Raw genomic sequence first — 20,189 nt, forward strand, 5'->3', positions numbered from 1 at the left:
ACTCATATCAGCGTGTGTTTCCTCCTTACCCCTCAGGACGCTCGCTTCAGCTCTCTCCGTGTGTACGTGCCAGCAGCCCCGTCTTCACCCCAAAGATCGCATTTTTGACAGATGCTCACTCCGCTATAAATCTGCTAAATCCACTAAATCCGCTATAGAACCTATGCACCCTGACGTTAGGAAAGATAGACGTAGTGAGCCATCTTCTCATTCAGCCTCTTTGGTCGAAAGAGAGGAGGAAAACAAACATGCATGCACGTGTCAGTTTATCGAGGCTGGCAAACTTACCGAGGACGTTTTTATTTATCGTTCGGTTAATTGATTTATTGATTATCGTGACAGGCCTATCTGAGATACACCCCTCAGGAATATCAAGTAAAAGTGTGTGTGTTCATCAGACATGGAGTTATAGAGTGCTTGTTTTCCAATCAGATTACTTTGCTTCGTCAGTATGTAAAACTGTGCAGTGAGGTTTAAACTCCACAGTGTGTGCTGCATGTCCATGTCACATACCAGACTTAGGGTTGCAGAGCACAGGGGGGCTGCTGCTGAGCGTAGGACTGCTGCTGTAGTAACCACTGCTGCCACAGCTGCTGCTCATGCTGCTCCGCCGGACCCCCACCACCACCTTTATCTCTTTAGTGGGACTCACTGACAGAGAGATGGAGAAATGAGGAATGTTAGAAGAAAGACAGATGAGATGAAGAGACCAAGCAGGACAGGAAATCTATAAAACAGGACATATACCAGGATTGATGTGACAGGTTATTAACTCAGCCTGTGTTCCTGCAAGTCATCCAACAACAGAAAAAGTCACTTCAGTCGTTTCTAACTTAAGCACCAAATGCCTCAAATATCACTCTGCCTCTACCAAAAAGCAGCACAAGTGTAAAAGGAAATATGAGCAGAGTTAACTCTGTTTTCTCACTCCTTCCTGTTTTCCTGATAGTTACCCTCTCCAATTTAGTCAAAGATGTTATCACTCTCTGTGCCACTTTTTTCTTGTTATGACCGATGGCTGATCTCCAGAGGGAAACTCTCTTAAAATAGGATGATGGGAGATTCAAAGTCTTAAACGGTAACATTAAAAAAATGAACTATGACTAATTTTGTTGAAGACTGAAAACTTATTTTAGAGCTATTCCTTCATAGAGAAGCATCTCAAGGCCCATGACTCAATGTGAGATAATCTTCAGTATATTCAGAGCAATTACAGATTCAATATTCAGACTGAAACATGGGAAATATCCCCTGACAGAAAGTGCAGACACTTGACTATTTTTCTAGTACTACAGTCTGATTAGTGTGATCTAAACATAATGTGAGCTGAGCTGAAGACTGCGACAGGTTAACTCATTTAAAAGCACATTCAAGTTTCTTATGTGACCAAACAAACAAAATTTTTTAAGCACCCCTTCTGTCACAAATAGCTTCTCTATTATCTTTATGTGGCAGACAGACCAAGGGCACCAGCTATCTGGAGTGTCTGTGTTTGTGTGTGTTTACAAGAGATAATGTAAAAAGGGTTGACATGTCACTGTGAGTTTTTCTTGGAAGTCAAAACTCAACAACCAAACATTCAATATTATAAAGGGAAGAGGGAAAATACATCAAAAGTTTGCTGTCAGTTTTTATTTCAAGTTGAATAACCTGTTAGTCTCTGTCAGTCACAACCTCAGGTCTATTTAAGCTGTTAGATAAAGGTACAGGTGTAGGGTTTCTACCTGAGAGGAAGCTGGTGTTGCCTCCGTCTGAGTTCTGTTTACGGAGACAGAAAGGACTGTCGTGGCTCTCAGGGATGCTACGGCTGCGCTCGTGAAGGAGTTCAATCAATCGCCGCCGACGCCTGAAATTCATCCTGAACTGAAAGAGGAGGGGACCGTCCACAAAGTGATGCTTGTTGGTGACTGGTGGAGAAGAGAGGAGAGAGATTAACAAATAAGCGTAATGAGAAGTATAAAAACATCATATACAACAAATGAACATCACAGGCTTAAACTGAACACCTCTTTCTCCTCGGTTTAGCCTATAAAAGAATAAGAGGACAGTTTAGTTTAAGGGTCTTTTTTCACAGACTAGCTGAGCTGAAAGTGGAACATTTCACTGTTCCTCACGTGAACAGATATCTGCCAGCATGGACTCAAAGTGTCCACTGAGCTTCGATCACCTGCTCAGAATAAACATAACCTGAACTCATCGGCCACTGCCATGTCAGCTGAGCAAATAACACAAGCTGCACCAAGTTTAACTGCACTAAATTCAAGCCTTTTAGTGGGCTCTGATTATGTGAAGCCTCTTCAATTTTAACTTTTTTACTATGGGGGAAAAGGCCAAAACTACCAAATAAGAGGCTGGGAAAAGACTTTCTCTTATTCTTTTTATATACCTTATATCGTTAATGTTTTACCTTTTGCTTTGTAAATTGCTTTGTACCTAACTTTAGGATTTATTTATTTTACTTTTTGGGACATAATTTACATTAATCAACAATTACACACAAAATGCAAGATATAATGAAATCAGCCAAAATGTGTGTGGGTCATAGTGTCTTTTTTTCTCAAGTAGACAAATTTTACTTAGAGCTCTGTTAAACTGGTTATTTTCATCAGATGCACTAATTTTGTGATGTGCTATTCTACATTTCTACATTTTACTTCCAACTCAAAAAAAGCAAAGTGTTGAGAATTGATTTTCTAAAAAAGGAACATTTCAGGTAAAATTAACAAAACACAGGGTGCAACTATCTGCATGGAAGGACATAAATTAGGAAATAAAAAACGTAAGCAGTTGAATCTTGACTTCCGTCATACAATTAGTATCTGAAATCTACTGCTTCATGCATGCATGCGAAAATTTGTTTCTATTGTGTTGTCACTGAATAATGTTTGTTTTTCCAGCCATGAACAAGAACAGAAACACCCTATAGTGGGAGCAAAACTACTGAACTGAACAAAATCCTTTCATTGCATGTCACAAAAGAGAAACACACCATGGGACAGCAGAGGGTTTTACTCTCCTTGACAGACTGACTGACCGATCTTTTCCAGCTCTGAAACACAGTTTCGTTTCTTTACAATTAATGTTAGTTTCAGATTAAATTCCAAAGTGTTACTTTTTTGCTTTTACCCCTTATATCAGCTGACTGCACCATCTCATAGTAAACAGTGTCCAATAGACAAAATGTGGATCCATTCAGCAGCAACCTTCTCTCCATTATACGAGTGAATGTGTGAGCAGTGAGCACGACGCCCAGGGCTGAAGATTAAAATCATTAATTCTCATCTTCATTGTGTCTCTAATGTGATTCTAATGATGTTTACACTGAAAAGTCATCCATGAAAATGTTAGTGTGGTTATTCCCACAGAGAATGTCTCTATCAGGCTTTTTATTACATAAACTGAGTGGAGTGTCACTGTTGGCTACAGTAAATATGCTCCTCATGTCAACCTCCAGCTGTGTAGAAGTTAATATTGCATGATCTGTTCTTCTATGTACGTATTTATAAATGACATAGTGAAAAAAATAAGATATGAAAAGATAAATCTGAAGAAAGTTTACTGACAGCTTGGTTCTGTTAACTTAGAAAAATAGAACAACAGAAATAACTCATACATGTATGTTAACACTGCCTTCTACCATACAATACAAAGTTGTGTTCAAATAAAACAGCACTGAGCACATCACGTGTCTCTGCAGCAACACACTCCTTAATGTAATCAGACATGGGGTGTGAGCTACAGACATCAGCAGCAAATCTAATTTCAAGTCATGTGGGAACCTGACAGAGACTAGTTCAGGATCTACGTCCTGTGTTTAACAAAATATCAAAGTAAAAACATGTCAAAAACATGTCAAAGGAGAATACACAACACACAAAAAACCTCAAGTTTTGGCTAGCATGCACCAAATTTGTTTGTGTTTCTTGTTTGTAAATCTTTTCAGCACTAACTAACACAGCTGATAACACGGCCTGGAGCCGATCATGAATTAGATTGGTTTTAACGAGGAGCTACAGAAATACTCCTAGACACATTTTTCATATTAACGCACAACTAAGTAGATGCAAGAGAATCACTTTAGCTTTCAGTTCCTCTGAGACTTTCTGATCATACAAAGAATAAATATTCATTCATGAGGAATATGTTAGGAGATAAGATATGAGACTTGCAGTGACTGAAGTCACTCCTCTGTGTGTGCACTTGATGGATCTGCTCAAAATTTTATGCTTTAAAATTGGTAGTAATGTGAAAAAATCTCATAACACCTTTCCCAAATGGACTTTCCTGGGACTTTGTTTTTTCAAAGCTTGGAATAAAATTTAGCTGCTTATAATGTTGTGCAATGTATATGTGATTAACAAATACTGCTAATATAAGTCATACTCTGGTTCCTGGTAGTATCTTTTTACTTTCTTGTACAGCACTTAAAAAGACTCATAGCATTATAATTGGAATATGCAGAACAAGTCACACAGAGATAAAGCATATAGAAAAACATACAAAGATTAAATGTAGCTCTGGTTTTTTCAGCCAGGAGAACTTATTGACCTCCTGATAGCTGTGGCATTTTTCACATTGTTTACTACTCACTCACACTCTGTAACTCCACTCGCGCCTCAGCATTGGGGAGGTCACACACAGGGTCAAGACTGGTGAAACCAAATCTCAGCCAGTGTGAGATTTACTGGAGGTCAGTTCACAGTGTGTCCAAGATCAGGATTCAGTGTTAGAAGTTTGAAAGTATACAAGAGCTCAAGTTTTCTTTTTGAGTTGAGTGTCAGTTTCCTTTTGCTTCCTGTTTTGAGTCTGATGGTTGACGGTACTTTAGGATGATTATTTCTGGTAAGAGGGTTTTTCTTTAACCCAGGCTGGATCAGGCAGAGCATGTTTGCTTCTTCAGAGCACTCAGACTGAGCTGTTCATGACTTCAAGAAATGCTCTCAAATTGAAGTCACAAGGGTGTGTTTGTGTGTTTAGAGAGGGCTGTAATCCTGCTGTAAATCTACAACAGTTATCAGATGTGATGACCCTGAAGACCAAAGCAAAGCTAACACCGTGTTATAAAAGGAAAGGTCACCAGGAATGAAGCTCATGGGAGAACTTTATACCAGAGCCACGTGCTGAAGCTATTAGCTTGACTGTCACCAAGAGTCTTTTACAGACTATAAGTCTGTCATAACAGGGTTATATGACTATATGAACTATTTTGGTAATATTAACACAACCTTGTGTGTGTTATTTAAACTCTACATTTTTATCTTCCCTCACCATGTTGGATGATACCGTGTTCGAGCAGCCTCCGCCCCAGCTGCTCTGCCTCCTCTCTGGTCGGCATCTCCCCCTCCTGCAGGAGCCAGTCGATGAACTCGGAGGCCACCAGCGTCCGTTCGAATGCCCCGCCCTCTTCTTCTCTAGTTTGTAAAAGACTATTTTCAGAGTTCATCAACCTGTGGAGAAAAATAGCAAACTTTACGTTATAAGTCAATTTAAAAAGACTCCTTTTCTCAAGTTGAGGTACAGGTGTACAGTACGAGCTCAAAGCAACAAAATCCATGTGATAAGATCAAAATTTACCTTTGAAACAGTTCAGTCCAAACTTCAGAACCAGAATCACCTTTATTCGCCAAGTATTTTCAAGAATACAAGGAATTTGACTCCAGTTTAATGAACCAGCAAACTAAACCAAACTAAACCAAAGCAAACTAAATCAATTAAGCATCTCTAAATACATCATCCTTGCCTTTGCCTCCAGGGCATCCATAATGCCATACACAAAGACTGCAGAAAAATGTAGTTCCTAGAAAAACATTGTATCCAACAACCATATCATAATTCTAGAGTATGGTTTAATTATCCAAGAGAGGTGCTTAGTCTTTTTTAGAAAGGAGGTTTTCCAGCAAGGAAAAAAAAATATCCAAAACCATCAGCACTGCCTGTCCCTGCTCTGTAATCTGCACAAGCATTTTCCTGCAAATGTCAGTTAATTCTTATCTCAGCCATGAAAGAGGAGGCAAATACATGTTAACTGTTTTAATGCTAATTTTAGTGCTTCAAGGTTAAAGTGATGACAAGAAAATTACACTAAAATCTGCCTCTATGAATCACTGCTCATTCAAGTATGTGAGCTCAAATAGTTTAAGAAGCTTGAATCAAGATCTATTAACAGCAGAAATGCCAGTGTCTTAAAGTTTTAACTTTAAACAAACTGAACAATAAGGAGTTACAAATCGGGATAGTCCATGACGTAGGCAACCCAGCTTTGATCCCACCACACAGCCCTTAACTGTAACTTTTAACTTTTGATTCTGAAGAAGCTGACATAAGGTGTGGGTGGTGATCCTTTCTGGATGACACCATTTGAGAAACACACACACACACACACACACACACACACACACACACACACACACACACACACACACACTCACACACACACACACACACACACACACACACACACACACACACACACACACACACACACACACACACACACACACACACACACACACAAGCATGAATAATCAAACACTAGACAAGTATACACATGAGCAGAGAGAGCAGAATTGCTGACTGTGTTGTCTCGAAACATAAAGCTGTCACTCAAACCGTAACAGTGTCAGCTAAGCATTTAAACAATACAAAACAGGCAGGAAGTGCTCATCATTTAGGATCAGCTTTTGTGGCCAACTGGACATGCTCAAACATGTACTGGCAATAAACTGTGACATCAAAGAACGACAGACACTCAACTTTCCACGGCTTTGTTGGACATTTTCTTTTACAGTTATGTTCCCACACTGTTTTAATGACTATCAATCATTCACTAAGTTACCCTTCTGACACACTGAACAGTGTAATATCACACAGAAGGATGTTATTTATGGATAAAATACCAGACTGAGCACTGAAAGAATGTATAGAATATGTAACTCAGGTAAGCCCGAGGGAAAGATGTTTCTCAAAAACACAATATTTGCAACAACAGAAATGTTTCAGTACCTAAACTTTAGACCTCAGGCTTTGGGAAACTTTAACTACCACTGACCTAATTTAACCAGCCAAACAGGTCACAAAATCTGTGTTGTCTGTCCATTTGCTACTTTATAAACATCTCGAATCTCTTAATCTGTGTTAATTTAACCTTTGAATTCAGCAAATTAATACAAAAGGAGGAGTCTGAAAGTCAGAAGACTAGGTGAGTTTTCTGTCAGTACGTTGATGATGACAGGTCGATATGAAGACAAAGAGCTAGGCTAACTTACAATAATTCAGAGAGAAGACTGATACCACTAGTCTGATGTCTGTTAGCTACATGCAAAGCAGCTAATAGATAGTTAGCTTAGCATTAAGACTGGAGGTGGGGTTCACAGATTGATTTTCCCAAAGGTAACATAATTTGCCTACTAGCATCTCAAGGCTATGCTAACTACCTTGAGCCTCTGGTGGTGTACTTGGAAATGGGTCTAGCTTAGAAGCAGTCTGTGGCACAGTGTAATCCAAGGTCAAAATGTTGGCAAATGCTTTAGCCTTTGTATCTTGTAAATAGATAAAATATTTGTAGCTAGCTATTTCTGTTGTCTCCGGTTTTGACCCTGACAGCTAGCTAGCTACTAGCTCAGGGTGTAGTTACATAATAACCACACAGGAAATTGGTTTCAATGTTCTAAATAATTACTCACCAGATAGATAGATAGATAGATAGATAGATAGATAGATAGATAGATAGATAGATAGATAGATAGATAGATAGATAGATAGATAGATATGCTATCATTATCAATTACAGCCATGTATAAAGCAAGCTAAGTCAAAATAAAAAACGTATCAGTATACCTTTTTAATTTAGATATTTTAGGTTTAATTTATCGTTATCTGCTTTGATGGAAAAACATTTTTTTAGAAAAACTCAGGGTCCAAGGACAATAGATTCCCTTATGTTAGAGCCAAATGGTGTATCAACCCTAACCCTCCAGAATCCTGTACTGCCCCCCCCCCAATGATTCTTTTAACAATGACTCACTCACAGGAGAGGAATTATACTGTTAATAAATGTGATCCCTGGGTGATGTTTTATTTCGAAAAAAAGGTTAAATTCATTAAAAAGATCTGAAGTGCACACCCACAGCTGATCTGACTCATGAACACACAAAAGAAAAAAAACGACTTGTTCAAATATGAAAAGTTGATCAATTCGAAGCTTAAGTAGGACAAAAGCTGCGACCCACATTTAAAATCAACATCTCAAAACAAATGTTGAAAGAGGAGGTCATAATGTTTCATCAAAAAATCAGGCTGTGTACACAATGCAGGTTAATCCCTGCAAACAAGTTAAGTCAACATGTAACTGGTAAACTCAATGGGACTGTCAGAAAGCCTGATACTGTACATTCAAATCTGGAGCACTAAATGAGATACTATGCATTACATATATAACTCAAGACAGTTTACAGGATGCAAATGATGACTTGAAGTGAAGTTAGGGGAGCAGCTTTAAGCTGTAAATGTTGCATTTATATTCAGTCAGTATTCTTGTATCAAAGGAGGAGTGGTGCCTTGCGAGGTGTTAGCAGTATTACCAAGCTGCCCCCCTGCTCTCAGGTGTACTCTAGCATAAAGGTAGGGTACTAATAAAACCTCTGGAGCCAAACAACTTTTTTAAAAGCAAGAGCAAGAGACAACATATCACAAACAAAGCAATGGTTTGAGTTACAAACAGTCCCAATGAGTTCAGCTGACAAAATGTGGGAAGGACATTAATAAATGTAACTTTAAAACATGTAAAAACTGAAGGCCTGGATTTATGTTATCTGGAGGCAGAAGAAGCTAAGTAAACCATTTTCTTTAAGCCCACCTGTTAAATATTCAACACAAGCTAAATATAGCTCAATTTAAGGTAGAGTGGAAATGGAAAAAAACATATGTAGTGGTCTTCACTTAAATAGCAGTACAGAGTAAGTTTGCATCCTCACAAAGAGCCAAACGAAAAGGAACGAGGCAAAAAAGCATCTGCTGAACCAGTGGGTAAAAATATTTAGAGGTTATTCTGACTGGTTGGAGTGAGGTTTATCTCCGGTAATGTCCATTTGAATGTGGATTTGAACTCACCAGAAAACGTGAAATAGGAGGAAAAACACAACCACTTTGACCTTTTTTTAAACAAAAGACACCTATAAATTGTCATTAATAACACTGGGGAGGGAAGATTGAATGTAGCTTAGCAGTAAAAGCACAAGTCCAACTCCTGGCAGCAGCCTTTGACATGTCGCATGTCATGATCTACCAGATACTTCTGCCACTTCACTGCAGCTGCCCTATGTCACTAAGATGGTCTAAATATTAAACTACAACAACAACAAATTTTCCAACATACTCTTATTGTGGCTCAAACAGTCCAGCAAATGTTAACTTTACCCGCACCCCCAATTAAACTCTGCAAAGCGTCCCAACAGTGCTCCCATAAAACAACAGATGAATGCTGAAAGGTTGCGTACTTGACACTGCTGATTAGCAATACAGTACTAAAGGTTAATCCAGCTAATGTTTTACATAAAATGTTATTTGTTAATAACCTTGCATGCTGAGCCTTTTACTTTAATAACCAAACACATTCCTGTAGTCATCAGTCAGTCATGTGGAAATGTTACACTCAAGCCTAGAGAGCAGTGAATGTAATTATCTAACTTTAACTGTTGTGTAGTCCCAACTGTGCAGAAGCAGAGCACTTAATGAAGATAAAAAATATTTACGTCTTCTGATCACAACAGAAACTATCTTTTTTTTGTCAGAATTATAAACTTGGGAATATGTGTGGCAGGAAATGTAAAATGGCTGTTTAGTGAAACGGTTGTCTGGAATGCAGAAAAGTGTTCTGCATAATGTAAAGTGTATGCAATTTGCAGTGTGGTCCTTTAAGGACAGCAGGGCTTGGGCATTTAGAGACAGAGTCTTTGTTGACGTAAACTGAGGTTTTCTAGTCTGAAAAACAAATCATCTCTATGTCTTTCTCACACACTGAAGTACGCACTGATATTGTTTTTGTTGATACAGAAGCATAAAATGAAAACCTGTGTGCACTTGACAAGAGAAAACATCAGAGATTGAATCTATCTTTAAATGGTCTTAATCTGGTTGAAAGAAATAAGCTTGAATGCTGGAAAAGCAGGTAGTGAAACTTAATAATTTAACTGTTATTGAAAATTAAGATTTGATTTTTTTTTAATTAAAAGAAAGGCAGGCTATAACAGTCTGATTTCTTTGTAATTCCAAAACTATCAGGATACATTTATACCCATAAGTTAAATAGCAAAGTGCCAAGTCCCACTTCAGAAGTAGTTCTTGGTAAAGCACCAAAACCACAGCTGCTCCGTTGAGACCAACAGAGAAGCAAACACAGATGTAAACAGTCCACATGATGAGCACTTCTTTAAAGGACCTGTTTACACTCTGACTTACCCTCGTCTGGGAAATGCTGTCATAACAACTGTAAATGATGCCTTCCTTTGGTCTATTTATTGGAGCTTGTATTGGTTTGACAACAGTATCAGGGATCAATGTGTGCAGTGAACCGTTTCTATTCCAATGGAAAACCTACAGGCTGTCCTTTTGAACTTTCAGTCTGGCTAGTGGACTAAATTTTAGAGTTAAGTTGGAAAAAATAATTTAATCAGAACCTAATTGGTAAAAAAATCTTTTAATGTTTAATTCTGGAAGTCATGGGGGTAGAGCAAGCCTGTGTGTATCCTCCACCTTTCTGTATATCTCAGTTTAAAGGTAGGGTCTGCAGGAATTTTTGTTACTTGTTTGTAAACACAACATTCAAACTGGGCACCTCCTCCGAGGCTCAGTGCCAGCAGCAGCAAATATCAACAGTCTCCAACCGTGACTAACTGAACATACTCACTAACACAGCAACCACCTGCAGAATTGAGTTTCTATGTAGAAGAGACTCAAGAGCCGTGCACCTGACTTGGCATGCTAGCACAAGCTAATCACTGGGTTATTTGACACATAGCTGGTTAGCAGAAAGCCAACTTGTGTCACTTTTCGTACAGTGCTACTCTCCAAGAGCCTGAAAGTGTGTGACAGTCAAGCCAAGCTTCTCCCTCTCCCACTATTGCAGCCACTCAGGTTATCTTCTTCCACTCGTTATTATCAACACACAAAGTTACTTGTGCACTGGGTGCGCTATGATTGGCTGATGTAACCAAGTTTACTCTCTGCCCAGAAACATCCCAACACAACCAAAACATCAGCATACAGGCTGAGGAGGGGGTTTGAGGCAGCCACAGACACTGACACACGTGTATAGAGGCCCAGAAGTGACGACTGAGCAGGATTATTCCTGTAAATGTTGACATTTTATGTTTTGGGAAAATCCTGCAGACTGTACCTTTAAGGAGCTGGGAACAATGATCTGTCCAAGGTATAATTTATTTTACTCTCAAAGCAGAGGTAAAACAACAAAAAAACAACTCCACTCTATCGCTGTGCCATAAATGTGACAGTGAGGTAACTCTAGTTCATACGCACACACACACACACACCAACACACAGAAAGCTTAGGGGGTGTTTGAATGTGTAGCTGTGTTAGAGTGTGTCCTAGACTGCAGCATAGAGATTATATAAACACATAGCTTTGAGAGCTGAGACGACAGATGTCTCCTGTTGGACTATTTCTTCCTCTTATGCAACTGTGTGTGGTTGTGCGTGAGTGTGTGTGTGTGTGTGTGTCTAATGCCTCAGAAAGCAGATATGAAAAACAAGTCTGTGTTTGTAAGAGTGTCAGTGTGCATGTGTTTTTGAGGCACAATGACACAGTGACAAAGAGGTGACAGGATGTGTGAGAAGGGGAAGGGGCGTCATGGAGTGGGTTTGAAGAAAATAAACTGTTGAGATGTGAGTGATTCACAACTAAAGAGAGAAGTGGAGGGGCAGAGACTGAGACTTTGGGGTTACTATAGTAACATTTAGTCTCATCACCACTGGAAATACAGCACCATGGGTAGAAAGCTGATGACAAACAAAAACAGTCCCATTAGTGATGTCCTCTTTCCTTCTCTGAGTCCAGCCTGTCTCCGGATAAATGCTCTGAGTCATCTCTGGTTAAGACTCCTCTAATAACTTCTGATTTCCTCTGCAGGCTTTTATCCTGTTTAGAATCCATTTAGCCTCAATGCTGTGCTCGCCTATCTAATGGAATCCAATACAACAGGAAAGTGATTTTTTTAATGGATGGATGAAGTTGGCTTGTCTGATGTACTCAATTAGCATACTGTGAAGAGTGCCTCACTAAGGCACGATGAACGTATTTTGCAATTATAGAAAAAGGTTCAGCACTATTTCAAGGAAACTGTTCAGAACCAAAAAAGGGTTTTTATTACTCTTGTTTTTCAAATGCTGGTTTTATACTTAAAGGTAGAGTCTGCCGGATTTCCCTAAAAAATAAAATGTAAACTTTTACAGAAATGATCCTGCTCAATTGTCACTTCTGGGCCTCTATCCATGTATGTCCGAGTCTGTGTCTGTCTCAAACCCTCTCCTCAGCCTGTATGTTGATTTTTTGGTTGTATTGGGTCATTTCTGGATAGAGCACAAGTGACTTGTGTGTTGTGTGTTGATTAGCTAGAGGAAGAAGCTATCCTCACCATCTAGGATAGTGGACATAACACTGAGCAAGAAAAACACAACCAAAGTGAAATGAAACGGCAAACAGTTAAAGCTTCTTCTAAACGAGGGTGAAGCTTGGCTCAACTTTCACTCGCTTTAGGACGCTTAGCAAACAGCACGGGATGAAGAGCGACACAAGTTGGCTTTCTGCTAACCAGATATGTTTCAAATAAACCAGTGATTAGCTTGTGCTAACATACTAACTCAGGTGCATGGCTCTCAAGTCTCTTCCACATAGAAACCCGATTCTGCAGGTGGTTGCTGTGTTAGTGAGTTCACGTAGTCACAGCTGGAACAGTGGGTGTGCGCTGCTGCTGGCACTGAGCCACAGAGGAGGAGCCCAGTTTGAATGGTGATTTTATTAACAAGTAACAAAAATTCCTGCACACCCTACCTTCAAGTTCCGTCATTTTTTTCTCCCAGGATAAAAACAAAAGGAGATATAGCTTGATATTTTGTGAGTTAAAGAGCAAGCAGATTCATCAACTTTGGACAGATTCAGGCGATCTCACCAAACATCCCAATTTACTGTCTTTATTTTACATAAAGCTAAGCTAAGTTCTGGTTGTACGTTTATATTCATTTGCAGATATGAGATTTGTACCAATCTTTTCATCTTGTCCTTTGCAGTCAAAACACTCTGAACTTTTACTTTAATGCTAAATCCTAGAGTGAAGAGAATATTAATCACAAATGCTTAAGATGAAATGCCCAGGTAATTTCAGTTTCTACAACACAACTGTTTGAGTAGCCGTTTCCTTTAATCCCTTGCGTAGTTTCCCAGTGATGAACAGCAGAGAAAAACTTCTCTGTGTGAATTATGTGCATTGTGGGAGAGTGTGTCCGTACTTTTCATAGAGCCTCTGCCCTCTCATGAAGACTTTGGCCTCGCTGTCCAACGGAAACGTACCGTCGTCTTTTCTGAAGCGATAAAACAGCTTCATGTCTTTGAACTCCCGGTGCTCGTCACACACTGACAACACAGAAACACACAAAGAGTTTGAGGCTCATCCCCTGAAGGGAACTACAAACAGGCAGGCAAGAAATTGATTATTCATTTAAAGTAAACAGGAGAGGAATGACAAGAGTTTCAAAACAAAGAAACACTGTATGCTTACAAAGACTCATAAAATTAATGTTTCTTAAAACTGCATTTTGATATTGTAATACACATAAGATATACAGTGACTTTAATCAAAAGACCCCGAAACGATTGAATTTTTTTATGTGCCTTGCTTATGTAATGTTCTGGTAAATGGCTCATTTACATCGCAGCTAATGAATTTACTCAAGTTTAATCCTTCAGGCAAGTTTAGGTTATAACCTCTATGAGCGGGAGAAACCAATAGCACAAGCAATAAGATTAACACAGTTGAATCATGGGAATTATGTTTGTATAAAACAGTTACTTAAATCCAAACATCATTAAATCATTCATGTACAGCTACGATGAGTTAATGTTGAGCTGGATCTTTTTTAACTCAACAGAGAAGAGCAGGCCTTTATTTCCGTCTCTGTTTTTGGTGCCTGGTTAAATGTGAAGCAGGTAGTGAAAAGCCATGCCCCAGCCAAAGTGGCCTGGAAACAAGACGACTCATCTATCAAGAGGCACAGATCGTTCCCGGGAAACGTCAACAGAGAAGAAAAAAAGCATGCACAAGATTACCCACTGCCTGCCCACAAAAACATTCAACAAACACAGCGCAGGCTTACCGTGGTGAATGATGCTCTGGTCCAAAAGTTTCTGCATGATCTTCATGGCCGTGTCTCGGTCTGATGCCTCCTTGTGTTCTATCAGCCAATCAATGAGCTCCTTCGCCACAAAGCAGTTTGGGTAAGTTCGCAGATGGTGCCGTCGATCCTTGATCACCTTTCCTTCATGGAGCCGCAGCCTGGAAAGCAGCAAACAAGCAGGAAATATTCAACAGCTTACTTTAAATTTATTTACATAAGACTAAGCACATTCAGGTATGGTGGAAACAATCCACCTGGCGGTAATGCAACAAAGTCGAGAGACAAATATTACACTTTCTAAATAGTAGCATTAATTTTGTGTTTTAATCATCTATACTAGCCAACAGTATGTTAATCTATAAGGTACTGTAGCTCTATACCAGTGGAAACACATGATTGTTTTACATAAAAATATGAAGTTTAGTTGTTTGGACCCCAATACACATAACATTGTGTATCTGCAGGTTAACCAGTCAATTTTCTGGGTGCTAACATGGTTATTTACCCTAAATGAGTGACTTGTTTCTTTTCCTTTTCCCAAACTGTAGCCCACGCATCTGTCATATCTAGACAGCTTGCTGGTTTAAGAGAAGTGAACAAAAACTGATTTTAGGTTTATTATCCTATAAAGTTTGAAAAGGCAACAGTTCTGTGCGATAGGACAAACTTAGTTCAGCTGAAGCCTGCAAGGTGATTAAAGCCATTATGCTTTGGTTACATATACACATCAAATAGCTGCTGAATTTGATGTTTACATTAGGGATGCACTGATCCAACTTTTCTGGTTCTGATACTGATGCTGGTACAAGTTTTAAATAATAACCTGCATGCCATGCTGTGGGATAAGACTGGTAATGTTTTAGGTAAAAAGGCAAAAAAATAAGTATATGGGGTGATCAAGGTAAATATTTATTTAAACAATAAAATATTTAAATAGTTACCAGCAAAACAATGCTTCAGACCTTACAGATATTACTTGATTAGTTGTAAACTTTATACTCTGTAGACCAGTAATGCAGCAGCAAAAAAAACAAAGAAAGCGCAATAGAGGTAACATTTCAAATCAAGTAGCCAAGAGTGACGGCTAAAACAAAAGCATAGAGCTGGTTGCCTAGATCAGCATCACGGGTTGCCCCCTTCCCACCAATTCTGATCCAGCTTTAAGGGGCTAAATCAGACTGGTACCCGATACCAGGATCAGTATCTGTGCATCTCTAGTATTTAGTATGTAAAGATGGTTAAAAATATAGAGTTGATGCTAATGTTAGCTTAGCTTGTTTCCGGATGCTTATTTCAATAGAAGGCTAGCATTCAATACATCCAGCAAGGACATTTAACAACAACAACTACAATGGTATCAAATCCACATAGACTACTTTGAAAAAAACATTTGTGTTTAAGTCACACTGATATACAGGGTAAGTGATATCTGCCAGTACCCTCAAGTCTAGGAATCAAAACCAGTATCAGGAGGTTAAATGATGTTGGATCATCTCTAATGCAAATTCATAAGAGGTCAAATCTATGTTTATGAAATTAGACAGACCAAAACTGTCATCTTGGCTTGAGGTTAGGGTACTTAAATACAGTCTTCAGATACATAATGCAACTGTTTGTTATGATGACAGGACAGTTTCCTCATGCATCAACATATGTCTTTAAAAGCTGTTTTCACCTCAGAAAGGTGACCTCACCCTGAACCTGCCTCTTGTGAAACATCTCATTCTCATCTCAACAGCCGAACACCCTGCAGCTGGCTAGTCTCACTCCGTGCTGAGTCTGTGTACAGCAGGCGAGAATCACTCCAGATTAGACATGACAGCCAAGCCTGTCCAAAAAGTACCCACACACACTTCTGCCAGGAATCCAACAGGTTACAGACTTCACTTCAAAACAGGTCTAGCATTGTCCTCCTTCCCTTCCTCTGCCTTGGGTTAGAAGATTGTGTCTAATCTCATAAAATCTCAAATGGAGCTGGATGAAAAAAATCCTGACATCTGTGGTTTTAATCTGTCGATTGTTATGAGTAAAAGAATTTCTGGACAAGTTAAGAGTCTGACGTGGCCCCACCCCTCGTCTGTGTCTGTAATGATGTTGAGGCCCAGACTGAAAACAATCACCAAGAGTCACAGTCTGCCCTGATGCAACAAACGGTCTATTGACAGCTATGAACTGGTCACAGGATTTACTACAGCAGCTGCAAGTGTCCCTGTGCCATAATTTATCCCACTATCTGTCTGATTTAAGCTCTGCAGCTGAACCAGGGGGAATGTTGGCACAAAAATGTGTGATAGCACGTTAAAAACTCTTATCAACACAAAGTAACAAAGTCACTCTTGAACCACGAGCTTGACTCGTGATTGAGTGATTAAACAAAGGTGTGGGTTAGGTTCACTCCTCAGTTTATGATACTATTACTGCCTTATGTAACTGATGTATTCCACCTCATTTTATTTGACACATTTAACTTAAAGCTACATCTAGTCTTTTTTGGTAACAGAATAAGTCCCAGATGATAATCTAAGTCAGCAGTGTTCATCCTAGCCTAATGAATTTATTTATAAATTTCATGGTAACTCATTCAAAAGTTGTTTTAATATTTTAATCTGGGTTATGGTGGACCATTTACTTAGAACCACATTGCTATCCCAAAGTCTGAGCTATTAAAAACAAGTTTTGGAAGACAAACATCAAGCCTGGTGTGTCACAACTTTGAGCCCTTTGCCCTGAATGAGCAGAGTCTCAGAGGCAGAGGACCCGAGAACCCTCCATTTAGTGACACTGGCCACAGTGCCAGCTGGCAGCGTCAGCATACAGCTGTGCCAGGGACACACTCACACTCACTTTGCAATAGCAAACAGGGAAACACACAGTTGTGCTATCAGAAATACACTAAAGAAACACACTTATTAAGTCTGGAGGGGAGAATTGTTACTTTTCTATGATTCTTCAGATGAGAATTATGATCAGCACACAAAAACTTTCCAATAAACTCAGTAAAAGCTCAGTGTATACCACACAGAAGGAACACACTATTCACAGGCGTATTTAGCTCGTAGTTCAGCGGGGGTCAGAAATTCCAGGCATTGGTGCCATGCTTTAACCCACTGAGCCGCTATTCATTGCTGAGTGTGTGAGCCACGCGGCAAACTCCATTATGATTATGACGCCTCTCTTTACATGCTGTGGGTCAAAAGGTGCAGCACGTCAACAAAACAGCCAGGGTGAGGTGTACAATTCTGACAAGGTAGGTAGGTGGGTAGGGCAAGACAAAGACACAGGCTTGGTGGTTTGAAAATGACTCATGCATTCAGCCCTGAATGGCAGAAGAGTTATTTATGCAGAGTTTATAAATTACACTGTTACATAAAAATGTACATGTTATGGCAGCAAGGAGCTGCAGTGTACATAGGGAGGGTTGGTCATGTGTTGCTGCCTTTGTTTGGCTGTGCATGCTGCAGTGGAGCTGTGACTGCCTGTAGTGCCAGTTTGCAGTGAGGGAGGGCTTCATGCAAAATCATTAACCTGCTGCCACACATGCTCACAACACCCACTGCTCTTGTTAAGTGTGCCATGTCCAGTCATGTCCCGATTGTCCCAACTTGGGCTGCAATCACACAAAGCGAACCCATTAAACTAACTCCACAAATATTAAATTCGTTTAAGCACATTTCATGGAGGGGGTGGGGTCTTCATTCATATTTTTTGAGCTCTGGGTCCATTTTGCAGGTTTGATCATAACAGATTTCCCCTTGATGTGTGACCCTCAGCACACCCAGGCTCAGGAGGGCTTTGTGACCGACCTACCTGAGCTGTTCCCCGGTGACAAGCACCTCGGCCAGCCGCTCCAGCTCCGCAGCCTTCTTCTGCATGGTGTTCCCGATCCCGTCCATCTCCCTCCTACACCATGAGACACACACCCACAACCCGAGGTTGGTTTTGTTGCCAAACAGTGTTATACAATGACATCATTCTGCACAGGGGAAATGCAGCATTGTTGCATTTTTCTAAACGTGTACAATTTAGGCCAGCATAGTTAACACTATTTGCTTTTGAAGCTGACAAATACGCAGAAAGACGAACGAATGGTTTGAAAAACAAAGGCATGCCCGAGTCCACGCGGTGCGGATTTCAGGGAATAACAAATGCACTGACACGGTTTCTCCCCTCTTACCCTTCAAGCACCATGAGAGCGAAAAATGAGTCGTTAATAATCCTTCTGATGAATGAAAAATGTGATTATTCCATCCCGGGAAGCATGCAACACTGCATGGAGGTCCGAAGTCATAACCCAGCCTTTATGTTCCCGCGGCTCCAGCAACAGTCCACTTTTACATCCTCGAAAAACCTCTGAAAATCTGCACTCATTCATTCATGCGAGCATCCTTCCCTTGAATGTTCCTCTTTACATTCGCTGTTATGTGGGTGAACGCATGTCAGTACAGCAGAGTGTTTGTCCGTGCCCTGTTTATCACTGACACACCACACTGACTGGATGGATGCACGTTTCCCTCCACGGTGCAGTGCACATCTACACAACCCCGCATTGGGAGGACTATCCTTACGTCACTGGGGGAGTAAACCAGATGGGCGGTGTTAAAAGGCTTGTATGCTTGCTCGATTCATACACCGCAAAAGCCGTAAGAAACGGTTAGGGCGGGGTTTGAGGAGGGGTCTACTAAAGTTTAATAATTAATAATTTTAATTAATTTTGACCAACATACTAATCTACTGAAATGATCTTGTCTTATGAAATAATACGAGGTGTATACAGTCTACGGCGTTAAACGTAAATGACTTACATGAATGAAACAATCATTTTAGGCAATGCAAAATGTAGTAAAAGTAGAAGTAAAAATGTGTGATTTAATAATCTTATTGTCAAAGCCATACAGAGACAGAAAGTAATATTACAAAAGGGTGATTTTGACCAACCTCAATATACAGCAGTTAAAGGGTAAAACATCCATCTTTTTTTTTCTAAATAAAAAATACAGCCAAACATTAAAACTGAACTTTACTAAACATCTGTTTTGTTATATGCTGTGAGTCATTTTCCAGGTCTCTTAGATTTTACTTAATTGAATTGTAGGTTCTTTTTCTGTGTTGTTATAAAGGTCACTATCAATTGTCAACTTGTAAAAATAAATTATTCCAAGCAACAAGGATAATTTAGTACGTAGGCAAAATTGCAGACAAATATCTCTGTTTGAGCCGGTTTGAGTAGTCGAGTAATTCAGGGTTTGACCGCGACCTCTGCTGGCTGAAGAGGGTCTCTGCGGGTATCGAGGTTGATTTTACGTCATTTTTATGGTTTTCTTTTATTTCCTAGCACAACATGTCAGTTTTAATCATCGTTTTGACGTGCGAAATTATGACAACGAATAACACTCTTTAAATTTCTTTTCTTAGAAGTGGAAAAAGTTGGTCTGGTCACGTGTTTAAGTTGAATACGTCACTAAATATACTATGTGGGCCAGTGGCGCAATGGATAACGCGTCTGACTACGGATCAGAAGATTCTAGGTTCGACTCCTGGCTGGCTCGTTCTTTTCTCCTCCTGCCTTCTGCTCCTGGTTCAGACCAGAGGGAGATAAGAGGGACTCACAAACCTCTCAGAAGTCGACATACCCTTCATGAAGTTGAGGAACCTTACGGCTACAAGCAAGAAAAAAAAGAAACAAAAAATGTGTCTCTGAACAAGCGAAAATTACTCGCTTAATCAACAATACATTTCTAAAAGCATAAACAGTTAATGAAAAATTGAATAAAAACATACAAAACATT

General features: G+C 39.7%; 1 protein-coding gene and 1 non-coding gene across 2 annotated transcripts in view; one reads left to right on the forward strand and one right to left on the reverse strand.

Annotated features, from left to right (window-relative positions):
• Positions 1-18,952, reverse strand: part of deptor (DEP domain containing MTOR-interacting protein) — a 34,158-nt gene extending 15,206 nt beyond the window's left edge. The window contains exons 1-7 of the mRNA XM_074683970.1: positions 18,578-18,952; positions 18,211-18,303; positions 14,383-14,561; positions 13,519-13,642; positions 5,269-5,447; positions 1,725-1,907; positions 514-651 (exon numbers count right to left, since the gene is read on the reverse strand). Coding sequence (XP_074540071.1) covers positions 514-651; positions 1,725-1,907; positions 5,269-5,447; positions 13,519-13,642; positions 14,383-14,561; positions 18,211-18,303; positions 18,578-18,591 — 910 coding nt within the window. The 5' untranslated portion in view covers positions 18,592-18,952. The remainder of the gene's footprint in view (positions 1-513; positions 652-1,724; positions 1,908-5,268; positions 5,448-13,518; positions 13,643-14,382; positions 14,562-18,210; positions 18,304-18,577) is intronic.
• A 924-nt stretch (positions 18,953-19,876) lies between these two features.
• Positions 19,877-19,949, forward strand: trnar-acg (transfer RNA arginine (anticodon ACG)). Its single transcript has one exon. It is a non-coding gene; the product is annotated as a tRNA-Arg (tRNA).
• The last annotated feature ends 240 nt before the right edge of the window (positions 19,950-20,189 follow it).

Source organism: Halichoeres trimaculatus, unplaced genomic scaffold (genome assembly GCF_033239565.1).
Source record: "Halichoeres trimaculatus isolate MK-OKI-2021-1 unplaced genomic scaffold, fHalTri1.1 fHalTri1_scaffold_12, whole genome shotgun sequence".
Classification (NCBI taxonomy): domain Eukaryota; kingdom Metazoa; phylum Chordata; class Actinopteri; order Labriformes; family Labridae; genus Halichoeres; species Halichoeres trimaculatus.